Genomic DNA, 11,986 nt, shown 5'->3' with positions numbered 1-11,986 from the left:
TTTTCATATGGCCTGATAGCCATTACAAAGTGGGATGATGAGGTTGCAAGGGAAATGGAAGTCATGGTTAGGGAATGTGGTCAGTGTATACATTTTGTTTTTTCCTCTACTGTTGTTTATATTTTTCTTAAGGAATTAAACTAAACTTTGTTACATAAAGCAACTCATATGCATACTCATATGCATCTATGTGAGAACCAACTTTTTTAATGGAAAAGTATATTACATTTTTATGGCCTGGTGCGTGACTGCATGATATCAATTTCAAAATTGCAGAGATAAATTCTTTCAGGTTTTTCATGACATATAAAGGCCCGTTGATGGTCACCGATGACCTCCTCCTGCAAGGCCTAAGAAATGCAAGTAGCTTAGTGCCTTTGGTATGGTTCATGCAGAGGATGGTGATGCTGTTGCCGAGGGACAACAACAGGTGATTGTCCTCTGGATAGCTGGTCAAAAAAGGGCATGCTCTTTTGTGACCTCCAATTGTAAACCCAATTCCAACCTTCTAGCCCGGAGATTATTTGCAGCTGTTGGTGCATGGTCTGATGCATTCTTTAATGTTATTGATACAGGGAAGCTGACATGCGAACAGTGAGCGAGAGAACAAATTCTACAGTTGCCTGGTTCAGCATCCTGTCATTGGGAGTCTGTGTTGCCGTCTCTGTGCTGCAGCTGTGGCACCTTCAAGGGTTCTTCCGGAAGAAGAAGCTCATTTAAATTCACGTTTTATCAGTGTGTACTTCCCGTGTTAACTACCGTAGGTGGACAATTGTCAAATTTATTTCAAAAAGGAAACTCGTATGATGGACAAAACAGGTCGTTGGTACATGACTTGAAACTAGCAACCTATATTCCGTGGAATTGAGGTCGACCTTCCATCTTGATTGCCTTGCAGCTGCTGGTAAATAATGAGTGCTACGTGCAATTTTTCTCATTATGTGCCATACTTCAATCGAGATTTTTACTCTCTATCCTTGCATCTGATTGTTATTAATAATTAAATAATAATTACTGTAGAAATTAGAATTGTAATACCGCATGTCATCTGCTTATACAAGTTTGTGGTGACCAGTGAACTTGCGAGGGATTTCAATCTCATTATAAAGCCGAGGGTAAAATTAACTCAAATCTCTACTACTTCTTAAGACAGTAATGTAGGCGTCTACATCCGTGCGCTAGATTCTGCCGCGCAATCATCGCCCTCCGCTCCTCATCGCTGGTCAAGGCCTTGGCGAGACCAACCTGCCCTTCTGATCACCTCAGACTAGGTAGGGCGTTCAAGTTTAGTCTTGTTATTGATTCTGTTGAATGAGTTGCTCTCCAACCTTCAACTTTTATTGTTTGGAACATCATCACTGACTTTCACTAACCTTGAAGAAGTGTGTGCTTCCATATTCTCTTCTCTCAATGTGTTGGTACCTTGGACAAATGTGTTTCTATATTTCCTGGGTTGTGTTGGCTAGCCCCTCATATAAAGTGATCATTGCCTATCTATTACTTAGATTGATTAAATGTCCATTATTTACTATTTATTTGTTACTGATATTTTATTGTTGTTCTTGTTGTACTCTTGACCTTTGTAAATGCTATTGCTCATTCCTTTTTTTAAAGCAGTTTGCTTCTGACTAGGCACTAAATATGCTGTAATTTTTAGCAATGGCATGCTGCATCATTTTTGTAGAAATATTCAAATCGTGTCCTTTTGGTTTTGTTCTGGAAGACAAATGGATCTGGGTTCTGGGTTGTGTTTAAGCAATGTAGTGGTGAAACAACTAAATTAAATAACAAAATTTATGTATAGATAGGATCACAAATGTATTAAGAAACCTTTTCTCATAACAGTACCGTGGTATTATGTGTTTCCGTTGCAACGCACGGGCACTCACCTAGTGCTTGATGAATTAAGTGGTTCAATAATTTTTACTAAAATTGATTTGAGAAGTGGATATCGTCAAATAAGAATGAAAATTGGAGATGAATGGAAGACTACATTTAAAACAAAATTTGGGTTGTATGAATGGTTAGTGATGCCCTTTGGGTTGACTAATGCTCCTAGTACTTTTATGAGATTAATGAACCATGTCTTAAGAACTTTCATTGGAAAATTTGTTGTTGTCTACTTTGATTATATTCTAATTTACAGCAAGTCTTTTGATGAACATGTGAAACACATTCGACAAGTTTTAGAAGAGCTAAGAAAGGAGAAATTATTTGCTAATCTTGAGAAGTGCAGTTTTTGCACAGACCATGTTGTGTTTCTTGGTTTTGTTGTTTCAGGAAAGGGAATAGAAGTGGATGAATCCAAGTTGAAAGCAATCAAGGATTGGCCAGCTCCAACGAATGAAAGAACCAATATGGAAGTCTCCAAGCGTGCTGCTTATATAAAAAAGATATATGAGAAGACCAATGAAGCAATTGAGCTCAAAGCAGTGCGCAAGGCTGCAAGAATGAACAAGCATAGGAAGAAGTTATTTAAATCGGAGGACGTGGCTTGGATTCACTTGTGCAAAGAGCGTTTTCCTGATCAGCGCAAATCCAAATTGATGCCACGAGGGAATGGTCCATTTCGTGTTCTTGACAAGATCAATAATAATACATACAAGATAGATCTTCCACCAAGTTATGGCGTGAGCAACATGTTCAATATTGCTGACCTTTTACCATTTACAAGTGAAGACACTTCAGAGTCGAGGACGACTCCTTTTCAAGGGGAGGAGGATGATATGACCACGCCATTAAGCAACACATTACAACCCCCAAGTTATACTACATCAACTCAAGTACAACCAATATCATCACCAACCCGAGTCTTTGATGGACCAATTACACGTAGCCGAGCTAAGAAGCTACAGCAAGAGGTGCACGCGCTAGTCTTTGATGGACCAATTACACGTAGCCGAGCTAAGAAGCTACAGCAAGAGGTGCACGCGCTACTTTATGAATTTCAATTAAACACTAATGCGAACTTTATGCTACCTAAGTCGTGTATGTTGATATTACTTAGGTTCACCAAGAGAAAGGACAAAACATATCAAAGGCGAATCAGCAAGAAGAGCTACGTCCGAGTCAGTCCAGCGCTACAGAACCGTCCAGAAGAAACAGTCATAACTTTTGATTCCCAAAAGCTATGAAGGCCCATAAGTACTTTTTGGAAAGCTCTTGAAGTCTATTTTCCAATGCTTCTACAGCCGACTTAACCACATCTACCAGAAAGGCAGCCGACCTACTTTAGTGCTGACTGGTCAGAAGGTCAACAGTCTGCTTGATGACCAAGTTTTCGTATTAAACTGCATCATTCTACGAAGTTTAATTAAGCATGCTATATATGGTGAGAAAGCTTATCAAGTTAGCTTTCCAATGCAACCAGTCCCACGTCATTTGAAGATTCCTAAAAGAAGTTATTGCCAAAATACTGAAGGCTGCGCAGAAGTCAAACAACCACACGAAAATCAGCTCTGCAGATCTTCCGAAGAGGCTCCTTCACATTAGCTCGTGAAAATACTTTTATTTTGTGTTTATACCTCGCTAAGGCTGGTTGTTACTAGTATAAATACCCCCTATGTCTATGATGTAAGGCAGCTCATGATAATCTAAAACAGAACCCCTTTTGTTCAGTTGTGTGCTAACAAATATTGAGAGTGATCTCTACCCCTTTGCTCTTGTGAATTCCTTCGCGGGATTGCAGAAGCGGCGGCTTCATCCGCTCCCAATTGGTGCTCCTACTCCCTTCGAGGTCTCCTCGATTGATTGTAGGTTGTGTTGGTTGGTTCTTTGAGAGTGTGGTTGGGCGAATCCTCGATTCAGGCTGCCGGTTAAAGACGGTGGTTGGCTTCGAGTTTTATTTGTCAGGTTGCACTAGTTATCGCTGCTTGCAGCAAGTTATCTTGGCTTCTTTGAAGCTAGTTATCTGAAGATTGATCCTACGTCGTGAAGATCGGGCATCATGACGCATCACTTCGGCAAATCTTAAACAACAACTCAACGTTCCCTTCTCTATGGAGATAGTTATCCTCATGACATGGAGTATATGAAAGTGCCGAAATGCATGGTTATTTCAGAACACAAATCCAACGGTGCAGCAATGCAAGCATGAATTCATAAAGGAATCACTCATGGTCATCCATAAAGCATGGGAAAGATTTGATTCCTCTGCTCCTAACTGGCTACAACCATGGCAGTCCTAATTAACCCGTTCCTTGTATAATTTGGCTAACTATATACTCTAAACTATAATTTTTCAGTAGTAATAAAATTTTCAGTAGAGATTCCTCCCTCCTCTCAAAAAAAACCCCTGACGATGCCCGGCTGTACCTCCAGCTACAGCTTCTACGACCCCCGCCCCCAATTGGCCAATTCCCGCACGCGGCACGCGGACGACACGGCCGCCCCCATCCCTGCGCCGCAACCACCCAGCTAGCAGCAATTCACCGACCCGTGCGCACGCAAAATTCCACATGTGCGGCGCGTGGACGGGCGAGGGGAAGCGTCCAGGTCCCATCCGGCATATTCGCCGGCACCCGCCCCCCCCAACTCCACCCCACCGTCCGATACCTCGGGAAAGCGCAGGGCCCCTCAACGCGTGCCTCACTTGTCCGGGCCGTACACAGTCCGTGCCCCGTCGCGCCCATCTTTTGCCCTCGCGCAGCCGTCCATTTGCGTTCTCATCGCCTGTCGCGTCCGCATCACCAGCTTTCCCTTCCACCTGATTTATTTACAAGAAAAGGAATAAGCAATATAGCAGCACAATAATATGCGAAGAAATATGTTTTTTTTTGCAACAAATCAAACATACACAAAAAAAAATGATGAAGCATAAAGTGGAACCCTCACAGTACGTCCCTAGCACCTACGGACCCTTATTAAAAGTGCCCCAACGCCTTCCTTTGTTTTCCTCGCATTTGTCCGGCCTCCTGCGGGCTGCGGTTGTGCGCGCACTGCTATTTCCACACCTCCCCAGTGCGGCGGTGGTGGCCCAATCAAAGGCCAGCCGGGGGGCGCTCGAGGTCTCTCGTTGGACACCCGCCGCGGCCGAACAAGATCATGGGCTTCCAGGTGGCCGCGGTGGCACCGTCGCCGTGCGCGCGCTCCTCCTCCGCCTCAACGTCGCCCTCGACCTCCTCTCGGCCGTTGCCCGCCTTCCTTGGAGGAGGTGGCCGCGGGTGCGCCGGGCTCGCGAGATCCCGGTCACCCGTATACTGGGGAACCGGTGTGATGGTGCGGCCGCCGCCTCCAGCTCGGACGCCAGCGAGGTGCGCGCTGAGCGCGAGTTTGGATGGTATGGGTGGCGGGGACGCGGAGTTTATGAAGAGGATCGAGGAGCTCGCGGCGGCGGCTGGGTTGCAGTTGCAGCCGGCGGGCGCGGTGGGCTGCGGCTGGCCCGCGAGCGTGGAGCGGAGCGCGAGCAACGTCGGGCTGCCGCTGTCGCTGCGAATGATGAAGCGGAAAAGGCAGCAACAGCTGGTGGCGGCGGCGCGGCATCCGCGCTGGGACGAGGGGCTGCTGGTCTCCGCCGCCGGGGAGTCGGTGGGCCGCGCCTTCTCCTCGATGGTGCTCATTGTGCGGGAGCTGCAGAGCTTCGCGCTGCAGCAGATACGCGACGCGGTGGTCTGCGACGACCTGCAGGGCGTCCTGGCGCGCGTGCAGGGCGAGATGCACGCCTCCTTCGTCTGGCTCTTCCAGCATATCTTCGCGGGCACGCCGGCGCTCATGCTCTCCCTCATGCTCCTCCTCGCCAACTTCACCGTCCAGTCGATGGGCCACAGCGTCGCCGCTGCAGCCGCCACCATCCCCCCAACTCCGCCTGCCGAGCGCGCGGAGCCGTCCCGGTCCCGGTCCCGGTTCGACGCGGCTTCGGTGAAGGCGTTCTCTGTCGGCAGGACGGCCTCGGTCAGCGGGAACGACGGTGGGGGCGGCAAGACGCCGCCTGTCTCGGGCGCCACCGGCGATGGCCGGTCGGACGAGTCGTCCTTATATCGACCAAGCCGTGTGACGCCGCAGCAGCCCTCGGCACCCCCCGGGGCTGAGACCGCCGCCCAATACGCTGCGAACGCGGCGGAGGAGGCCATCTGGGAAATGATGCTCGCGGAGGCCTCCAAGATGCAGGCCAGCGCGCGCGCCGAGGAGCTGAGCGACTCGGACGTGCTGAGAGGCCTCGTCGCGCCGGTGGAGACTGAGCTGGAGACCGAGGACCACGCCGAGCACACGCTGACGCAGCAGAGATACGAGCAGGCCGTCGCCGCTGCGCCCAACAATTCGCTCATCCTCGCCAACTTCGCGCAGTTCCTCTACCTCGTGCAGAACGACCACGACCGGTCCGTTCCCCCCAAGCCCGTTCGACGAACTGACGACGCACCCGCAGTTGTTCATCAAATAGCTCACACGTCTCTTCGCAGGGCGGAGCACTACTTCGAGAGGGCCGTGCGCGCGGAGCCGGCGGACTCGGAGGCGCTGAGCTGGTACGCTACCTTTCTGTGGAAGGCGCGGAACGACCTCGCCGGCGCGGAGGAGACCTACCAGGAGGCCATCGCGGCCGACCCCGGGAACGCCCACCACGCCGCGGCCTACGCGCACTTCCTCTGGAACACCGGAGGTGACGACACATGCTACCCACTCGATTGACGCGCGCGCCGGCGCCGCCGAGGATCAACACGATCCGGGCCGGTCAAAAGAAGAAAAAAAATGGATTCAGGAAGTAAAGTTCTTGCAGCATGCACGGGGGCGGCCGCGCCCGCGCCGCGAGACGCCTAGACCACGGCGTCACACCTTGGCCCGGGCGGTGGAGTGGAGCTGACACGTGATATCGGCCCTTTACTTTTTAGTCTGATTAGAAGAGTGCGTGCGTGCGTGCCGTGGGCAGTGGAGTGAGCTGTGATCCAGGAGGACAGACATGGTGGTGGCGGTGGCGCTGATTCGCCCGCTCCGGGGAACCCGGGCAAATGGAGCTCTTGACCCGGCAGGGGAGATCAGGGTCCTGACTCCCGACGAACTTGTCAGGGCCGACCGGCGGCAGGGAGGCATGGACAGCTGGCTGTAGGAACACGCGTTAGAGTGCAGAGTCGTCGAGGGCGACGAGGTGGTGGGATGGATCATGGATGGATGTTCTTTGTTCTATGGCTGCGGAGTATAGCAACTCGCATCATGTAATTATGTAGATGTAGAAAAATAATAATAATATCCGAATAAGAGGTCGTGGTAATCCACGGTGCGTGCAATGTAGTAGTACCCTCGGATCTTGCGTGCAGCGTGCTTCTCTGATCCCGATACTAGCTCCATGGGACTGCTATGCTACCATCGGCGACCTCGATCATGCTCTGCGTTTCCAGGTGGAAAGTGGGAATGTCGAGTGCACACCGAGCACGAATCTACTTGAACACGTACTTCCTCCGTGAGGTTGTGGCCCGTGCATACCACCATGTGCCCGAGCCAGTCTATCGTATTATCGTACAGCAATTGGCCGGCGGCGGCAGGCTAGTTCAGCTCGTAAACAGGGAAGTCCTTCACTGACTGAGAGGCCGTGAACGCTACCTAGTTCCCCCCTATAGGCTCTAGTCACTTGCCGAGCAGCACTGGCCACCTATTAGACTGAGTCCAACAATGGACCTAAAATATTGAGACCCAAAACGTTCTATAGGTACCCCAGTCTGTTTAAGTAGATAAGAAAAAAAACCGAATCTCCAACAGGTGACCTGAAATGGGTTTCAGTCCAACGACGTCGTCTGCTTTTCTTTCCAACAGGTGCCGCCGCCGCCGTTGTTTCTTTTTTTCTTTCCTTTGCTCTTTCTCTCTTTCCGTTTGTTCCGAGTATCACCGTTCGTTCCACACGACCTATTTATCCTTGCAAGGTCCCCATATCTGGGTTACGTACGGGTGGAAGCCCAGAATAGGTTCTAACTTTAGTTAGCCTGTTAGAGAGGGCACAGATTGCAAACAGTGTCTATTTATAACCTATTTTGAGTTTAAGTCAGATTTTAGGTCCTTTGTTGGACTCAGTCTTACGGCAACACATTATCGTCTTTGCTGGGAAAAAAAAGAAGATATTTACCAGATTTTCACGGGTGCTGTGCCGCGTGCCACAATCGCCGTCACCGGACCCGCCTTTTTTGACTGTTTTACACTACGCACTGGAGAACGTTAACACGAAACATAACCCGTCGCACTCGTCCACCGCCGGCCTGCTTGCTCGCTGGCCGATATTCCTCGCCGGGCCCGGGATCACGGGAAAGAGTACAAGCCGGGGCTTGGTTTGCTCTGCAGAATGCGGGGTTTCGACGGCTCGGGTCTTTGGTTTGGTCCGGCACGATGCACTGACGCGACCTGGAGATGGGATGGGACCATGCCCTGACGTCGCCGGCGCATGCAACCTTGACGGGGCGCCCGGCACATGCCTTGCGATTCGCTGCTGGAGCTGGACAAATGCGTTCTGTATCGGCGTGATTGGTTCCTTGCCTGGACAGAGCCTGGTTGAAACCTTGATGCAGGTCGAGCGCCTAAATAAATGGATGCAAGTGATAATTAGTTTAGTTGTTTGGTTGTCTGTATTAAATTAGCCAGGATTTGATGGGAGTGCGTTTGGTTGTCTATATTTAATGAGCCATGATTTGATGGGCGTGTGTTTGATTCATCTGCTGCTGTTGGGCGTGTATACAGATCTAGGCGTGCCACACTAAAGTTGTAACAACTAAACAACTTAAAAATTTACACAATTTACCAGCTAAACATGGACATGGACAAATGAATTCTTGAAAAATTTACACAATTTACCAGTAAATAGGTTGAAAATTCACAAAATTTACCAAATTGACAGGTATAGCAACATGGAAAGAGATAGCAACAGAGACAGAGATAGTAACATGGACAGCTTGATTCAAGCTTAACAGCTTACACAATTTACCAGCTTGAAAAAAAGTAGAAACAGCTTGACAGGTTACATAATTTAACATGGACAGTAGTAACACCTCGACAGAGTAAGCTTGACAGTAGTAACATAAGCTTGACAGAGTAAGCTTGATAGGTTACACAATTTACAGTAGTAACATAAGCTTGGTTTGCTCGGCAGAATGCGGGGTTTCGACGACTCGGGTTTTTGGTCCGGCACGATGCACTGACGCGACCTGGAGATGGGATGGGACCATGCCCTGACGTCGCCGGCGCATGCAACCTTGAGGCCATGTTCGGTTATACCCCAATCCATATGGATTGAGGAGGATTGAGGGGGTTTTAATCCTTAGTAAGTTAAAATCCCTCTCAATCCCCTCCAATCCATATGGATTGAAAATAACCGAACAAGCCCTGACGGGGCGCGCGGCACATGCCCCGCGATTCGCTGCTCGAGCTGGACAAATGCGTTCTGTATATATGATGATTGTGCCTGGACCCGTCGTCGGATTTGATGTTCCCGACCGTGCCAAGCAAGCCTCTGCAGCCTGCCAGCCTGCCTGTGCTGATTGATGCGGTGTACTGCTCTATGGGCCCAATGATTCGTAGTGGAGTTCAAGAGGAAAGTGCCACGACGCTAGTTCCATTACTCTGTGTTTTTAATGAGAATCATATGGTACAAATTGATAGCCACGTGATCTTTCCTAAGCCCCTATAAAATCAATCCAATCTGCCTTGATGATGTGAGAGTCCTAAACTATCTAAGGAGTTTACCTTAACCATACCTTTCTATCCAAGGGTGATCGTGACACTAGTGATATCCGCGGAGTCCACTATCATTGTCCCACCTCTTTGATGTCCTCCTCCTGTTTACCTTAACCCTATTTTCCCAATAAGGCCTTGTTCGGTTAATCCCGTTACCCATGGATTGGATGAGATTGGAAAAAATTAAGAAAGAGTTTGACTTAGTTGGGATTTAAACCCACCCAATCCCACTCAATCCATGTGGATTGGAAGCTAACCGAACAAGGCCTAATTGATTTGGGGCTAGTTTAGGAGATATAAAACCGGAGGGGATTGGAGGGGTTCAATTCTCATTCTTATTCAATTTTGAATAAGAAGGTGTTGAGCACCAAATTGAGGTGCGGACAGTCCGGCCCTGAGGCCGGACGGTCCGCGGTCCGGACGGTCCGCGCCTGTGGGCCGGACGGTCCGCGCACGCGCAGAACAGATTAGGGTTCCGAGTTTTTCGCTGCGTTTGTTGGCGAAAATCCCGAGATTTGCTCGGAGTTTTGACGGTAAAGGGTCCAGCCCCCTTCCTCTATAAATAGAGAGGTCTACGGCCGATTTGTAATCATCATCAAACGAATCAATACAACTTATATTTCGCATTTTATCCTAGGAGTAGTTCTAGTCTAGTTTAGGTTTAGTCTTCCAATCCCCAAATTCTTCGCCTCTCTTCGACTCTACGCCGATTAGAGGAGTCTAGGTGGGCCGGCCCGAGCCTAGACACCACCTAGGATCTCTCCTCCCCGACGGGGTCCCTCCCGGGAGCGAGATCCAGGCGCCGCCGGCGATCTTCCGCCGCCCCTGCGCACGCGCGGACCGTCCGGCCCTAGGGCGCGGACCGTCCGGCCGTCAGGCAGGGAACCCGAGCTCCTGCACCAGGTCGCGGACCGTCCGGCCCTGTGCCGCGGACCGTCCGCGCCTGACTAGAGAGCGCCGCCGCCTCGCGCCAGGTCGCGGACCGTCCGGCCCTGTGCCGCGGACCGTCCGCGCCTGACCAGAGAGCACCGCCGCTGGTTCTCTTGAGTAATTGACGCCTCCAAAAAGGTGTCAACATACTTTTTGGCGACTCCGCTGGGGAACAAAACATCTAGGCTCATCAAATCGGCCCTCAATGGCCGGTTCAAAGGATAGCTCTGATATTTCTCTAAGCAACATCATAGAGCCGACTTGGGAAACCTTGTCGGCTGACGAGCAGCTCCAGTTTGAGGAGCACAAGGAGCGGATGATCCAGGAGGCGAAAGCAAAGTTCTTGGCCAACTTCAAAGTGGACACGAACAACAAGGTCGTCCGACATCGGGCGACGGATCCGGCTTCGCTCCAACCCACGCCAGATATCCCCAATGTAAGTAATACCAACGATTTGCAATCTCTTAGAAATTATGTAGAAGATCAGCGTGAACAAATGCAGAACATCATAGGGGGTATGCAAAGCGATCTTAAGAGACTAGTACGTGCATTTGATAAATCTAGTACCGCAAATTTTCCTTCGCACGAGGTTGAGTTAGGAGATAATGCGCGTAACACATCGGCTACAGGTTGTCACGACCAGTCACAACCCCTTTATGGGATGCCGATGGACACATACCCAAAGCAACCGCAAATCGGCAGCAAACCAACCGATCTGCACATGCCCGGACCGTCCGCACGTGAGCGTGGACCGTCCGGACCAACAGCAGTCGGGCCTATTTTTAATGAGTTACCTAGATATGCGCCCGAGCCACCACATATGACACAGAACCCAAACTACCCAGTCGGACGGTCCGCATACAATGACGGACGGTCCGCATATGACCACGGACGGTCCGGGTACATATCCGGACAGTCCGCGCGTGAGTCTTTTGAGGAGGATTATTACCTGAATCCTCGCCCGTCCCAGCAACACTTCCCATCACATTATGCAATGCACCAGCCCATTAATTCAGGATCCAGAGCCCAGGAAAGCTTTCCGGCCCCACCTAAAATGCCGGAAAGAAACGATCAAACCTATGAGCCATATAGGGCAAATGGAAATGCACCACGTAGCTCAAACCAATGGGGGGAACGACAACATACTAATATGCAACCAACCCCACCTATGTTTGACCAGAGAGCCGGTGGTCTTGCACCGGCTGCCATTGATATAGTGAGGGAAGAAATAGCCGGGGCGTTCCGAGATAAGCTCGGAGTAAGCATGGTCCCTGGGGGGCAATCATATCGGAAACCTTATGACAGCCGATTTGATCACCACCCGTACCCACAGGGAACTAGAATACCCGAATTCGCAAAATTTTCGGGCGATCAAGGGAAAACACGCGCGAACATATAGGCCAGTTCTTAGCAC

At 50.1% G+C, this 11,986-nt stretch overlaps 1 protein-coding gene across 1 annotated transcript; it reads left to right on the top strand.

Moving 5' to 3' along the window:
* Window positions 1–5,600: 5,600 nt before the first annotated feature.
* Window positions 5,601–6,720, top strand: LOC100501832 (uncharacterized). Its single transcript, NM_001196483.1, has 2 exons — window positions 5,601–6,314; window positions 6,396–6,720. Exons 1-2 carry the CDS (start codon window positions 5,653–5,655, stop codon window positions 6,619–6,621), a joined length of 888 nt encoding a protein of 295 aa, NP_001183412.1. The 5' UTR covers window positions 5,601–5,652; the 3' UTR covers window positions 6,622–6,720.
* Window positions 6,721–11,986: the final 5,266 nt, after the last annotated feature.

The sequence above is a fragment of the Zea mays genome, chromosome 8 (genome assembly GCF_902167145.1).
Source record: "Zea mays cultivar B73 chromosome 8, Zm-B73-REFERENCE-NAM-5.0, whole genome shotgun sequence".
In the NCBI taxonomy this organism is placed as follows: domain Eukaryota; kingdom Viridiplantae; phylum Streptophyta; class Magnoliopsida; order Poales; family Poaceae; genus Zea; species Zea mays.
Note: the sequence above shows the minus strand (reverse complement) of the source record. Positions and strands in the feature narration are given on the sequence as shown.